Here is a 15,771-nt window from a genome sequence, read left to right on the forward strand (position 1 = left end):
CTGAGGGGAAGCTCAGGGCCCCTGGCCCCTGGTCTCTGTTCTCCTGCCCCGTGAGGACAGGTGCCTGGGTTGATGTCGCCGGCTCCGCCCTCGTTATCTCATCTGAAAGAAGGGGGTTCTTGGGAATGTTTTTGTAACTAGCCTGCTTCCTCTGCTTGCAGGACAACTGCCCCCTCCTGCCTAACTCTGGGCAAGAAGACTTCGACAAGGACGGCATCGGGGACGCCTGTGACGATGACGACGACAACGACGGCGTCAGCGATGAGAAGGTGGGTCCGCAGCACGCGAGCACCGGCCCTCGGGTTCAGGAGCAGGGAGAGCTCAGTGCTCTGCACCCAGCGGTCCCCGGGAACCGCCGGCTTTAGCGCTCCAGCGCGAGTAACGGAAAGTCACCGACAGGGACCGTCTGTCCTTCGCACAAGCAGACGAGGCAGCCGGAGCACGGAGCCGCGTGGGGTGCTCTGCCAGAAGCGCTTTCAGTGGTTTAGCTTACCTTTCGTGGCATAGAAGGGACTTATCCCCCCTGCTTCTGGGGAGGGTGCCAGCGACGGGGGCCGCGTGGGATGAGGGATATTGCCACGCCCTGCCTTTAGCGCAGAATTTAGATGTTACCATTTCCCGAGAGAAGTGTTGCAAACATAAGTGATCTGACCTGTTAGTCCGTCATTCAGTGCTAGCAGAGACAGAGAGGCTAACTTCTTATTCACAGGTTTACTGCATCTGGCTTCCACTGGTCCATTAACTCGTTCATTCGTTCCTTCCCTTGACATTTATGTTTCTATCCTCACCATGAAATATGTGCTGGATCACCTTTGCTCTAGAAAATATCAACATTTTTCATAGGGGCAGATGCATAAATAATTATAAAATGATTTGATATCAAGAAAGTGTCGGCAATGGCTACCTTTGCCAACACTTTATCGCTACCTTGACTATCTTGATCTACTTTGAATACGTAGCCTGTAAGCGCTAAAAGCCATCTTATAAGCAATTCCACAAACGTCCCTACCCTACTCTTCTTAACTTCTCTCGCTGTCTCTCTAGGACAACTGCCAGCTTGTCTTCAACCCACGTCAGTCTGACTACGACAAGGACGAGGTTGGAGACCGCTGTGACAACTGCCCCTACGTGCACAACCTGGCGCAGATCGACACGGACAGCAACGGCGAGGGCGACGCCTGCTCCGTGGACATCGACGGGGACGGTGAGCCCCGCGCGTCCTCCTGGCGAGCGTCAGCGCTCACGGTCGGCGGTGGGCCCCGACTCCGTGCTTCATTCTGTGTTACTGCAGAAGCCCAGCTTCACCTGTGCACTGACGGGAGCCGACATGATTCATGACGCTTTGCTCATAGGGTCCCAGACTCATTCGGCCCCTTGTCCCCGTGGGTTCCTGGAAGGGGCCGCCGGCCTCCGGTCGCCGGCCTAGTCTCCCCTTTGGAAAACTGCGCGTTTGTCACCTTCCTTTCCTGACCCCGAGCTCTTGTCCCGTGCCCTTGTGCCCAGTCCTGGTGTCTTCTCTCAGGTCCACCTCCGTTCACAGCCCCAGGAACCCGGTTCCCTGTCCTGACCCAACCGTGCTTCTGAGAAAGGCCTGAGGACAGCTTTGTCTCTCCTGTGTTCCCTCCTATTTCCCTCCACGCTGTATTTCTAGCCATTCATTGACTCATTCATTGCAAAGCCTCCCCGAGGGGTTCCAGGTATCCCCGGACTTCAGAAACCTGCGACACCACCAGGCTATTTAACCCTAGATGCCAGAGCCGTGGGCACGAGCTCCACACCTCACGGCACAGCCTCGCCCTGGGTGTCTGACGCTCAGGAAGCAGCTCGGACAGACTCACACCCACTCCCTCTGACTCCGCCCGCCACCCCCACCTGCGTTTGTCTCCTGGCCATTTTCTTGGCATAACTTGGCATCACACTGACCAGCTTCCGCCGGCGCCAAGACAGCGTCCGGCCGTGCTGCTCTCTAGGGCTTTCCAGCAGCCGGGCATCTCCTCCAATCCTCCGTCTGTGAGGTCTGACCCCCTGCATATCTCAGGGGTCCTTTCTCACTGCCTCGCCCCCTGGCTCCCCCCACCTGCCAGGACCTCCCCATCTGCCAGGATAAGACAGCTGCCTAGCCTGGCTCAAGCTGTCCTGCTGACTCACCGGTTTGTGAGGTTTTGCTTTGCCCTTCGAGCCGGATTACTGTTAACTCAGTTTTCGTAACCCCGAAGTTGATGAAATTCATTATCTATTTTCAGATTTCTGGGTATCAGGCACTGTAGCTAAACCCCCTGTCAGTCTCTGCCATCGTTATTCTCCTGCTAACGTAGGGAACAGATGAGGCAGTGGAGCCCCGGAAGCTGATCAGGTCCTAGGAGCGCGAATGCAAATTTTCGGAATGGATGTTTTAGGGCGAATAGTCGGCGTGAGGACGCGGGTGTTTACGCTGCGATGACTCGCTCATCAGCCCTCCGTGTCTGTTGTCATCCAGAAACCTCCGAGAGTTGGTTCTGCTTCAAACTAAGGGAATTTTAAGTTTAATGGGAAATCTGCCATGAATCTAATAGTCTTTACATTTTATGATTTCTTAGATCATTTTTTATTAAACAAAAGTTTGGCCGTAAGTTGCTTACTGCGATAGGAAAAGCAACGTGCCTTCTCTAAACTCCGTATGCTTCCGTTTCTCCCCTGAATCCTACAGATGTCTTCAATGAGCGAGACAACTGTCCCTACGTCTACAACACTGACCAGAGGGACACCGACGGGGACGGCGTGGGCGATCACTGCGACAACTGCCCCCTGGTGCACAACCCAGACCAGGTAATTGACCGGAGAGCGATCAGGTGCGGCTACGAGCAGCGGGGGTGGAGGAGCTTCTCAGTCACAGAGCATGCACGGCTTTGCAGCTTTCCATCCGCCTGCCAGGACGCGACAGCACAGGCTTTTCAATCATTGTAATTGAAACCATTGAACTCAGGTCTGAGCATGACTCGTATCTCCGTGGCCACTGGCCAGATGAGTGGGTGCCTTTGACCCACTGTCTGAAAGGAGAGAGTCTTCATCTAATTATCTCCGTATTTCCCTGACGCAAACAGAGGAATTGGCTGCTTTTCCAGATTTGCCTCTGGAAGACACGGTGAGAACATAACATACTGATGTAGTTCCTAGAACGTGTTGCAGCAGATGTTGTCAGAAAGGACTTGATTCTGTTGCAGCTAATTCTTTCCAGTCTTCCTTAAAGAAAGTGAATCCCCGTAGGGAGGTGGGCTAGGATGGAGAGATCCCTGGACTCCAGTCCCGGTTCTGGAGGCCGTTTCCTCTCTGCGGTCATGGCTCACATTGGGAGCGAGGTGGTACAGGCCACGCGCCCTCGGCGACTTTCAACCTGGCATCTGTCTCACTGGATGGATGCTCAATGCTGCTGTCCCCGAACTCTGTCTCCCAGACCGACGTGGACAATGACCTCGTGGGAGACCAGTGTGACAACAACGAAGACATCGACGAGGACGGACACCAAAACAACCAGGACAACTGCCCCTACATCTCCAATGCCAACCAGGCTGACCACGACCACGACGGCAGGGGAGACGCCTGTGACTCGGACGATGACAACGACGGGGTCCCCGATGACAGGGACAACTGCCGGCTGGTGGCCAACCCCGACCAGGAGGACTTGGACGGTAGGGCCTGTGACAGCCGCCCCGCGAGGCAGGGAGGGCGCAGGAGCGCAAAATGCCGGGCAAAAGAACTATGTAGCCCAGCTGCTGACGTGAGGAGATGGTCCATTAGAACAGGATCTGGAGGAAGCAGGAGAATAGGGCGGGTCAGAGTCTCAGGTAGCATGGCAGGTAATGCGGCAGGGGCCCAGCTGGGCCCAGTGGTGGCTTGGTTGTCCTCTGGCGTCTGCTGGAGCCTGTGGGTGCAATCCCGGCCGACCCGGGTGCTGCCTGGAGGATACACATCCACCGTGGATGAGAGGGGGTGTAGGGTATTTGAGCCCCCACGACCCAGAGGCACGTGGAGACTCACTGACTGAAGCACAGCTCCAAGGACCACCCCCACCCCACCCACCCCGAGAGCAGCACAGAGCTCATTCTTGACAAGAGGCCAGATGGCTTCAGTCCCCACAGCGGGGCATGGGGGCGCTTGCTGGCTACTGGGCAGCCTTTTACCAGGAGGGAGGCTGGGATGGCGGCAAGGCTGGCGTGCTCAGGGATGTCTAAGGGGTTTTGGAAGCTCCTTTTTGCATGAGTGTGTGCCTGTCACCCAGTGCGTGGGTGTGTGTTACTGAACGGAACTGAAGGATGGTTTGAAGGATGTGATGGAAATTCGATTGAACTTGGTATCTTTTTCTCCTTCTAAAGCAGTAGGCACTGCAATGGCCTAATTGCAGTGGTTAAGTGGTCATCTAGATCATCACTATTACCATGAACTGCACGGCTGTGAAGATCTCAGCAGGCATCTCTCTGTGTGCCAGGCTGGTCCACGGCCCCATGGCCGCATCCCCACCTCATTAGAAAATTTGACAAGATGCTTCCAAAAAACAGAAGTCCACATCTCCCTAGGGAAATCATTTTCCATGAAGGAGTTCTGCTTTCAGTGCCAAACAGATTACAGGCAGGGGTGATTTAGGTAATAGCAGAGGTTCTGAAGACTATCAGAGGAAAAAGCTGGAAATTCAGCTTGATTTCACTTGGCAGCATTCAGGTATGGTACCCCCAGTTTCAAGTTCCGAAGGAAGTGAGAAATGACTCTGCAGGAACTGGATTATGGCGTGCTTTGCTGCAGGGCTTATCACAGCAACGTTCTGAAAAGAGCATCCAGACTCCTCACAGCGTTGGGGTGAAATGTCAGAGATTACAGGCACTGGTCCAGGAAATGCCGCCAAGCACCTAACCTTGAATTTTCAGAGAATCATGTGCTAAGTTTTCTCAGACACAGAGAGGCGGACAGCAAACCCTTACTTTGCGTGTTTCTCTGCTTGTCCTTGGTGACAGGTGATGGGCGTGGTGATGCTTGCAAAGATGACTTTGACAACGACAGCATCCCCGATATTGACGACGTGTGTCCTGAGAACCACGCCATCAGCGAGACGGACTTCCGGAACTTCCAGATGGTCCACCTGGACCCCAAGGGCACCACTCAGATCGATCCCAACTGGGTCATTCGCCATCAAGGCAAAGAGCTGGTGCAGACGGCCAACTCCGACCCTGGCATCGCTGTTGGTGAGCCTTAGAATACGCACCACCCCTTGCGGTTCCTGCCTGCAAGGTGCCCACGGAGCACGTGGGCTGCCCTTTAAAACCGAGTGGACAGGAGCAGTGGGTCTTTCTGGTAGCCCCCATCCTCCCTTGGTTTGTAAAACCACCTGCCTAAATATTTTTGACGGGAGAACTTGGGGAAGCACTTATTTGCCTCTCCAAATTCTCCGCGATTTAATATTCAGCAAGCCATTTCATTTTAGGGACTTGGTCTGTAAATGATTACCTAGGGTGGTGAAGCTCTGCCATAACTCTGTAAGTGGGATCTAAAAAGGCTAAATTCCACAAGTGTTGTTAATCCCACAGGAACAGACCTTGAGTTAGATGGAAGAGTAGAGCCTCTTTCCACCTGCATCCAGTGGTCCCGGGGCTCATCCAGTAATTTCCTAAAGGGCTGTTTCTGACTTGGTTTTGTGACCAAATGTTCCCTTTGGCCCCCAGGTTTCGATGAGTTTGGGTCAGTCGACTTCAGCGGCACATTCTACGTCAACACGGACCGGGATGACGACTATGCTGGCTTCGTCTTTGGCTACCAGTCCAGCAGCCGCTTCTACGTGGTGATGTGGAAGCAGGTCACTCAGACCTACTGGGAAGACCAGCCCACCCGGGCGTACGGCTACTCAGGGGTGTCCCTCAAGGTGGTGAACTCCACCACGGGGACAGGCGAGCACCTGAGGAACGCCCTGTGGCACACGGGGAACACAGAGGGACAGGTGAGGAGGACGGTCTCTTCTGACCGAGGCCGGCAGCTGCTGTGAGCTTTCAGGAGAGCAGTACCTGCCCATTGCAAAAGTACCCCCACCTCGGTTTTTGTTCATTTTACCTCAAGTCATGGTGCTTTGAATAATCTTTTATTGGGTATCTCGCTTACTAAAGACGCCATGCCTGGTGATTTTATAAACCCAATTGGTAATCCTCTTGCACATGAAACGTAGGTGTACTCCCTTATAGAAATAGGGAGAACAGGGTTTCAAAAGTTTAAGCGTTTCGCCCAAGGTCCCACGTTGAGGAAGTAGAGAATCTGTGACTCGGCCCAAGTGCCTGTGCTCTTTGCACTGAACTACATTGTTCCCTATCAGTGGATTTTGCTCATGCTAGAGATTTATAATATGAAATCTATCGGAGGTAGATGTGGCAGCAGGGGCCATAGGGATTACTTAGCAGAGTAATGTTTTCGTCTCCCCCCCTTTGTGCCGTAAAACTGTGGTTAAGACTCAGGGTGCCAATTACACTCACGAGTGATGTGTTTTTCCTCAGGTTCGCACGTTATGGCATGACCCCAAAAATATTGGCTGGAAGGACTACACTGCCTACAGGTGGCATCTGACCCACAGACCTAAGACAGGTTACATAAGGTAGGTGAGAGGGTAGCTCAATAGCGGCTGTATTTCTACCAAGTAATTTTCACATTCCAAGAACATCTTTCCACTGGATGGCAAGTTAGAACATTAACAGATAAATAAGCCAAAGTGGATTCTAACTTGTATGCTGTTCCCTGGATTCTTCCACTTTAAGTGCCTTCTCTTTTCTGTCCAGCATCTTCTTCACGTTTTTTAAAAAAGCAAAAAGCAAAAACAAAACTGTTGAAGAGAAGAAAAATCAAACTTGTTAAAATAACCCAGAAAGTGATAAGCATCTCTCCTCCTAATGAACATTATGGGCATGGGAGGGAAAGTGCAGCTAAAATAACTGCATCTTTGTGAATTAGCATGTGGTTTCTTTGGTGCACAGGTTCCTATTTATTTCTGATATTGTGAATGGCTGAATTTAAAACACATCTTGAACAAAACTTTGACAAATCAGTCCAACAGAATTTTGTTCTCTTGGCATGACAACATTTGTAATCAACTTTTTTTTTTTTTTAAGCTGGGACAATTTCTAATTTTATAAAACAAAATATGTATGATTTAAATTTAAAGTTTTTGCAAAGTTAAACTTAGTCACTAAGAGCATGAGCCAGTCTGATACTTCACCAGGAGTGTGTGCGTGTCCTCGGTGACAACAAGCACATCTTAGAAGGGGAGGTGCAGGCTGGTGCCAGGGGTGTGATGTTTCTGCGGAGTGTCCCTGGTTATCCACTCCTCTCCTACCAGGGAAGCTTTAGTGCATCTGTACGTGGAGGGTGGAACCTGGTCCTTGCTATCACACAGCTCACAATTTGTGGGGAGGAAGCAGGTGAGCTCGTGGTTTTAGTGCAGGGTGAAGGCCAGGAGCTTGCTGACACGGGGGAGGCTTAGTGTTAGGGTTAGGAAGAGGGAGGGGCCTCCTGACTCCACTAAACTGTTCCTGGCTCCTGAAGGTGGAGACAACTTGGATGCTTGGGTGGGTGATTGTCAGTGAGTCATGGGGAAGAAGGAGGGCCCTTGGGTGGTGCTGTGTTACTCTTGGCCAGCCTCGTGAGGAGAAGACTGACCTCCTGCCCTCTGGTGAATGTGCTTCAAAGAGCTGACATTCTCTTTCTTTCTCCTTTTTCCCTGTTTTCAGAGTCTTAGTGCATGAAGGAAAACAGGTCATGGCGGACTCAGGACCCATCTATGACCAAACCTACGCTGGTGGGCGGCTGGGTCTGTTTGTCTTCTCTCAAGAAATGGTCTACTTCTCGGACCTGAAATATGAATGCAGAGGTGGGTGTGAGAAAATTATTCACTGGGGCCGTGAGTGGCACAGAGGTTGGGGAAAGAACACATATTTTACTGTTCCTTTTACAAAAGCTACACATCAGGGAAATAAGCTGGTGGCCTGTCAGGCAGATGTTTTGTTTTGGTCAGCTTGAGTTGGTTTTGTCTGTCAGTTTGTTTGTTTTAAATTCAATGTGAATGTCTTCGGTAGGACAAACACTTTTAAGTTATTCACAGGCTCTACTTGTCCCACTCTACTCTATCCCATAGCTTTTTCTATGTTCTACACCTTCTGGGCCCTTAATGGCATTTTAGATTGCTATCTTTGCTAGAAAAAAAGAAAGAAAGAAAGGAAGGAAGGAAGGAAAGAAGGAAGGAAGGAAAAAGGAAGGAAGGATGGGGGAAAGGTTCTCTTTAGTTATCACTCTAGGAGCATATTTGAATCAAAATATTATAGATCTGGAAGGGAAGTTGGCTTCTATGTGGTCTAAGCCTGTGTCTTCATGTAGATATGAAAATATCCCTATTCTACAGATAAGGTAAGTAAGGCTCAGAGATGCTTCTCAAAAATCACACAACAAGAATGTTGATTTGTCTTCTTGATTCTGGTGAAGTGTTCTTTTCCCTTTCCTTCGTTCCATCCATCCACCCATCCATCCATCCATCCATCCAACCATCCATCCATCATCCATCCACCCATCCATCATCCATCCATCCATCCATCATCCATCCACCCATCCATCCATCCATCCATCCTGCCATCCATTTATCCATCTATCCATCCATCCATCCTTCCATTTATCCATCCATCCATCCATCCATCCATCCATCCACCATCCATCCATTAATTCAACCATTCACACATCCATCCATATTGTGGAAAGCTTTTTTTAAAATAGAAATAGTGATATTTAGGTTATAGTTAAACAAAATAAAGCAAAACAAAATGCCCATCCATCCATCCATCCACCCTGCCATCCATTTATCCATCTATCCATCCATCCATCCTTCCATTTATCCATCCACCATCCATCCATTAATTCAACCATTCACACATCCATCCATATTGTGGAAAGCTTTTTTTAAAATAGAAATAGTGATATTTAGGTTATAGTTAAACAAAATAAAGCAAAACAAAATGCATGGTCCAATCTCCCAAATTCTGCTCACTGTGTTTTGCAGATGTCTGAACAAGATTTGCTGTATTTCCAGCAAAGTACTGTAGACGCTGTTACGCAGACACCTCAGTCCATCCCAGTGCTCCCAGCTTCTCTCTAGCAGACCTCCTGTCCTTGACCCCAACCTTGAGTGGTTCTTCACCTCCTGTCATCAACCGAGGCCCACGTGCCTTCAGAGGATGAATAGTAATGGAAACGAAAGACGAACATCCAACCCACTATAGGAAAAACAGTTTGATGATCCATGAGACTTTATGTGGAGTGAAAATCGAGCATGATATTACATTGTTTTCTCTTGTGTGTTTAAAAAGAATGACGTTTACATATGAAATGTAAGTACTTATTTTATTTATGTGTATATGGAGTTGAAGGGAATATTGTGTATAAGCAATTATCATAAATTAAGCATTTATGCTTAATATTGCTACACTACTTCCAGTGCTTTAAATTTGGTGCGAGAGCACCCAAATTCTGTTAGGTCAATTATAAAGAAGGGTCAGCTCAAGTCTGAAGTAATGCCATTATCAAAAAGAGGTCAGGAGATACCAGTCACGTATGTGGGATGTCAAGTAACTAATTGGAACATCAAAAATAATTATGGGAATAAATGAATACCCCTCCCCCACTCTCTTGTCCTACAATGGAAGCCCTCATTGATGCTGTCTCATCAAAGAAGGAATATCCTTGCAAAATGGCTCTAACGTGGGTGCAGACGTGGGCCTGGCAAAGCCTCGTCTATGTGAGGGTTTAACCGAGAGAAGTGCTGTCACCGTGGCTGGCCCCTCCAGCCATTGCCATTGTGGAACTGAGAGAACCAGTGGCCAGTTGCCACTTGATTCCGCAGTCTGATCCCTAGAATCCTCGCTCGAGCTCCTTTCCCAGCCGCTGGGGAAGAGTCGGCAGACAAACAAATCAGCAAATGTGTTTTGGCATCCAATCCCTATTCTAGGCTTTGAAACTATGGACGGATTGCTTTTACCTAACTTGGTAACACATTCCATTAAGGTTCCAGTTATAAATGTTGTGCTAATATTTATTAAGTGAATATAGAATGCAGTTCCGTTCACCAATAACTTATTTTAAATATGACAAGTAGCACTTATGTAAGTAAAATATCTAAAAGTAAACCTATAACTAGCATATAATAATATAAAGATACAGTTACAGCAAAATATCTTCAAAATACAAGACTTTATAATATTATGTTGTCATCATAAAACATGCTGCAAAATGTGATAGAATAAATAAATAATAATGAAGAGTTTATAATGGAACCTTAATATATACTGTTGCCGGTGACCTTAATTCAGTATTTTTTAGCGTTATCTATCTGCTGTACGTAGGATTTTAAAGACTTGGAATGACGAGGATAAACCAGTGTTGTCTCGGCAGACATACCCCTTAATCAGTCATATAGTAATATACACAGGTTTGATTTATTTTTTGCTTTAAGTTGCATGACCTTTCTGCAGGAAATATTAATCTCACTCCACATAGGGGTTTAGGAAGAAGACTTTGTCTTGTTCATCTGATGCGGACAAACTGTTCTCCTCTTCCTGTTAATAGCGATTTCACTCCTCTGTCAAGTAGGGAGAGGGTCCATGACTTTGTCTTCATTTGCTCGTGTGCCGTCTGATAAAGTTACATTTGTTGCTTCCTTTGAGGTTGATTTTTCTTTTCATTTTGCTGCACTTTTTACTTTTTTTGGTGGAACTGTATTCCCAAGACAAGGAAGTGTTGGGAGACTTCATTAAATGTAACAGTTGTGAAGAGTGTGTAGGTTTTCTGTGTCGGTGGCGTTTGGCCGAACAATACGGTGGCGTGGGATGATGATGATGATGTGAATATTTAGAATGTACCATATTTTTTTGTAAATTATTTATGTTTTTTTTTAAAAAACAAACTTCTCGTACAGCTGGATGAAACTTCTTTTGTTTTGACAAAGACTGTAAATATTTATTTATTTGTTCACATGGTCAAAATTTCACCACTGAAACCCTGCATTTAGCTAGAGCCTCATTTTTATACTTTAAAGATTCATAACAGGAAATAAATTGTAAAAAGGTTTTCTATAAATGAATCTCTCTCCCTTTTTTAAAGAGCTAGCAGGGCTCCTGCCGGGGGGAAGGAGAGGGACCCCGGCTGATGCCTTGTCTCCTGGGCCAGGGACAGCCTCCTCCGTGACAGTTCTTCCTCGTGCGCTTCTCAGACTGAGATGCCGTTTGGGGTCTTCACGGAAAGAAGCTGTTTAAGGCAGGTCTCATCATGGTCTGTGGAGCCGCCCGGGTCACGCGCTGTGACACGACCTTAGGAAATCCATCCTCCGGCTGCTTCTTGTTGTCCGACAGGGGACAGAGCAGTGCAGAGTGTCAGCGCCACTGAGATGACTCAGAAAAAGGGGGCAACACGAGGGCCCCTCATCAATACAAGCGGTGCTTCCCATGACCCAGTCTCGTTCCAAGCCAGAGCAAGAGGCGGCAGAGACTAGGTGGGACACGTGTCAGATCGTGACGTCACGTGGACAACAAGCCAGCTGCTCAGTGATGGGAGGAGAGCCACAGGGCAGTCTGGGGTGTCTCTGGCTGCCCCGCTGCTCTTGGGACTTCTGAGCATTACGGTGGCGTCAATTATAGGGGAAACGTGAGAGCGAGCGATGCAGGGAGAGTGGGGAGACGAAGGGGAAAACAAGCGTGTTTGGCTGAAACAGGCTGGAAGGAGTCGACCAGGGAGGTGACAAGATGGAGGGAAGGCCTCCCGAGGGGCGGGATGGAGCCGAAGGCCCCAGCCTTGACTGGGCTTGAGAACGGGTGGATTTGGGGACATGGAGATGGAGGAAGAGACTAGGCCTGCAGAAGTGACCCAAGAGGCCTTTGAGAAGTTTAGAAACAAGGGGAGAAGGAGAAGGATGAGGGTTGGACTGTGGGTGACGTAACCGCTGGGAGACCCTAACGTGCGCCTCGCTGGTGAAACAGCAAGTGTATCGTGTGTTTAGTAACGATGCTGGCAAGTCAAGACATTAAAACGAGGTACAGTTTTCACACACTCAGAGTTTGGGGGAAGTTTATTGAAAATGCAAGTTTCTGACAGACTCCCTGTCAGCGCCCTGGTGGTCCCAGAACTAATTTTTAGTGTTTTTGTGGCCTAATGGGCGACTAGGTGACCCACGTGCGGGGCAGCTCTGTGGAGTGTCTTTTCCTTTTGTGTGAGGTTCTAACACACGAGGTAAAACTGTGCACGGTCCTTGTCCCTGAGAGAAGAGACCAAAAGCCCCGCCCTGCCCCAGCTGTGCACCTTCAGGCCGCGCTCCATGAGCCATTATCTAGGGGAGCTGGGGGTGACTCTGAACGGGGGGGTCCAGCCCGAGGTGCAGGGGTCCGAGGGGTCCAGAGGCCAGCTCGCCCCCCCACGGCACCGCAGCCAGGGAGTGTGGAGTCTGCAGCGGCTGAGGGTCCAGAGTGGAGGCAGCGCCCCTCCGCCACCCCCGGCTGCCAGCCTCTCGCACTGCCAGGGGGTCGCCGTGGGTCTAAACGTCTCGGGCAGGTTTTGCGCACTTAGTCTGAGCTTCACAAAGTGGCGTTTTGGCCACGGGAGCGGAGTGGTGCGCGGGCTTAGGGGACACGTAGGGGCTGCCACCCGACAGCTCCACAGCCCCGGTCATGCAGTCACGGATGCCTGCACGGCTCTGCTAAGGACTAAAGGATCCTCATCCGGACCCCACAGACCACGCTCCGGAATCCCGGGGCAAGAGGAGGGAACAGCGGGGCTGTCTGGGCCTGGCCAAGCCCGGGCCCCTGCTCCCAGGGGAGTGACTTGGCAGAGGGCAGGGGTCCAGAGATGACAGAGCCTCCTGGCTGGGCAGTCAGGGACCCCAGCTTTGGGGAAGCCGCAGAGTTCCTGCCAAGACGTCTGGGCCTCGCCTCCACGTCTGCCCCTGGCTGAGCTCGCCCCACGCGGGTCCTCGCCGTCCAGGGTCCCCTGTGTGTGGCCGCCTGAGTGGTGGACATGGAGGAGGCCCTGAGCCCCGTGGAGGCCACGCGGGTCCCCGGTCGCCAGGGCAGGGGGCCTGAGATTACAGGCTGGCCTCCCCGACTGCCTTCCAGTTTAGGTCCCTCAGCCGTAAGGAGGCCTGGAAACTTGGACCACTTTCAGCCGTCACTTTTTCGTAGAGTGGCTACGAAACACACGAAACACACCAAATACACATGAGAAGTGAGATTTTGACATTTCCAGCAAAGACACATTCTCCACAACATTGGCACAACAGCTTCGGTCAGAGGCCGTCCGAGCGAACACGCTTATATAGGTGCCCGAGCGCGGACGGGACCCAATGGTCAGCTTGGGGAACAGCCACCCACAGCATCTCAGACCCTGCCCACCGGCTCAGTTCCCAGACCCCAGGCTCTTGGGAGGTCAGCCTTTTTTGGCCAGAGGGGCCTCTTCTGGGCTATAGCCTCATGGTAAGAAGACAGTCTGACTGCAAGACAGCTGTCTGCACCCAGAGGGCTGATTTTTGAAAAACATAGTGTAGGGAGAGGAAAAAAGTGTAGTCCATAATACCTGACCGCACTTCATCTTGTGTACTATTAATTTACTTTCAAATTGTTGTTTATTATTTATATAAATGTATTTTGTTGTTCAGTGGATTTATTTTTCTACCTGTGTAAATTGTTTAGTTATCCTGGGTTGGGATAGAATGCATGTAATTTTTCCCATTTAAACTTTCAAATGATCAGCAACATGGATGGACCTACAGATAATCATACTAAAAGTGAAGTAAGTCACACAGAGAAAGACAAATATCATAAGATGTCCGTTATATGTGGAATCTAAAAAATAATGCAAATGAACTTATTTACAAAACTGAAACAGACTCACAGACATAGAAAACGAAATTATGGTTACCAAAAGGGAAAGGGGGAGGGAGGACAAATTAGGAGTAGGGGATTAACAGATACACACCACTGTATCTAAAAGAGATAAACCACAAGGATTAAAGCGGGGAGCTATATTCAATATCTTATAATAACCTATAATGGAAAAGAATCTGAAAAGGTCTGAATCACTTTGCTGTACACCTGAAACTAGCACAACATTGTGAATCAACTATAGTTCAATTAAAAAAATTTGAATTATTTTTCTTTAATATGGTTTCAGGAATAAATTACAATTATTAAACAAGATATATATCTGTATATACAAAACATATTCATATGCACTTAATATAGAATGCATGAATATATTAAAAATATTTAATGATATACACACACACACACACACACACACACACACACACACACACATACACATGCCTCATGAAGATACAGCCTCTCCATAAGGAGCCGTTTCTTTAGAAATTACCATCTTGCACACAAGAATCATTGGCACTTCAGCTAAAGAGTTTAGCTGCTGTGGGAGGATGAATTAGGAAACTAGCATCAGGAGGATTCTACCAGGCTTTGGAGTTTCTTGCCATGTTGGGGAGGAGTGACCTTCACCATATGCTGCGGTGAGCCGAGCCAGTTCCGGAATAGGACATGCAACCCCAGATTGATCAAAGCTCGGGTCCTAAATAATTGGACAAGGAGGCTTGTTAACATGGTCCATCTTGGCAGTTTCTTAAAACATATTCATGTTGCTGATTATCCTTTTGGGCTGTTGCATGTTGTTTGATAAAGAATACAATATCAGACTATTCTAAACTCCATCACCGGAATGCCATGATATCTCATTCATAGGTAATTTCTCTTTTTAATTCCCAAGCCCTTTCTTTCTTAATGGATTGGGGGATTTAAAAAATGGATATGGGTGTACAAAACCCTAATGGATATGGGGGTACAACTTAAAACAGTGTTTAAAGGTATCAATTATATCTCAATAAAGTTGGAGGAAAAAAGGGGAATTCAGCAAAGTTGAAGAGTACAAGATCAACACACAAAATCAGTTGTGTTTCTATACACCAGCAAGCAGTAATATGAAAATAAAATTAAGAAAACTATTTCATTTGCAATAGCATTTGAAACAATAAAATACCTAAAACTAAATTCAACCAAAAGGTGAAAGACTTATATAATAAAAAGTGCAAAACATTATGAAAAATTAACAAAAACCTAAATTAATGGCAAGACTTCTCACGTTTATAGACTGCAAGGTTTAACATTGTTAGGACAGTGATACTATGCAATGCAAACTACAGATTCAGTTCAATCCCTATCAAAATTCCAACAACCTTTTTTTTGCAGAATTGGAAAAGATGATCCTCAAATTCATTATGGGATTGCAAGGGCTCTGAATTGCCCACACAAAATTGAAAAATAAGAACAAAGTTGGCAGACTCACAGTTCCTGATTTCCAGTCGTACTACAAAGGTACGGTGTTCAAAACAGTGTGGTGTTGCACTGGGCCAGACACGTAGACCAATAGACTGGAACTGAGTCCAGAAATAAACCCAGACATTCACAACCAACTGGTTTTCAACAAGGGTCCTGAGATCATCAGTGAGGAAGGAACAGTCTCTTCAACAAACGCACCTCCACCTGCAAAAGAATAAAGGTGACTCCTAGTTCACTCCATATACAAAACTTAACTTAAAATGGATCAACGACCTAAATATAAGAGAGGTAAAACTACCAAACTCTTGGGCTTCCCCGGTGGCACAGTGGTTGAGAGTCCGCCTGCCGATGCAGGGGACACGGGTTCGTGCCCCGGTCCGGGAAGATCCCACATGCCGCG

At 48.3% G+C, this 15,771-nt stretch overlaps 1 protein-coding gene across 2 annotated transcripts in view; it reads left to right on the forward strand.

Moving 5' to 3' along the window:
* Window positions 1-15,711, forward strand: part of THBS2 (thrombospondin 2) — a 33,853-nt gene extending 18,142 nt beyond the window's left edge. The window contains exons 14-23 of one of the 2 annotated variants that reach the window (XR_003681586.2): window positions 162-269; window positions 1,045-1,204; window positions 2,687-2,805; window positions 3,431-3,665; window positions 4,983-5,210; window positions 5,688-5,959; window positions 6,504-6,601; window positions 7,731-7,870; window positions 9,047-9,374; window positions 15,282-15,711. Coding sequence is in view for 1 of the 2 variants with exons in the window: in XM_007121246.4 (XP_007121308.1) it covers window positions 162-269; window positions 1,045-1,204; window positions 2,687-2,805; window positions 3,431-3,665; window positions 4,983-5,210; window positions 5,688-5,959; window positions 6,504-6,601; window positions 7,731-7,870; window positions 9,047-9,054 (1,368 nt within the window). In the remaining variant the exon portion in view is untranslated. Of the gene's footprint in view, window positions 1-161; window positions 270-1,044; window positions 1,205-2,686; window positions 2,806-3,430; window positions 3,666-4,982; window positions 5,211-5,687; window positions 5,960-6,503; window positions 6,602-7,730; window positions 7,871-9,046; window positions 11,113-15,281 lie in introns of those variants that run through there. The other variant, XM_007121246.4, reaches the window with a different exon arrangement.
* Window positions 15,712-15,771: the final 60 nt, after the last annotated feature.

The sequence above is a fragment of the Physeter macrocephalus genome, chromosome 10 (genome assembly GCF_002837175.3).
Source record: "Physeter macrocephalus isolate SW-GA chromosome 10, ASM283717v5, whole genome shotgun sequence".
Lineage (NCBI taxonomy): Eukaryota > Metazoa > Chordata > Mammalia > Artiodactyla > Physeteridae > Physeter > Physeter macrocephalus.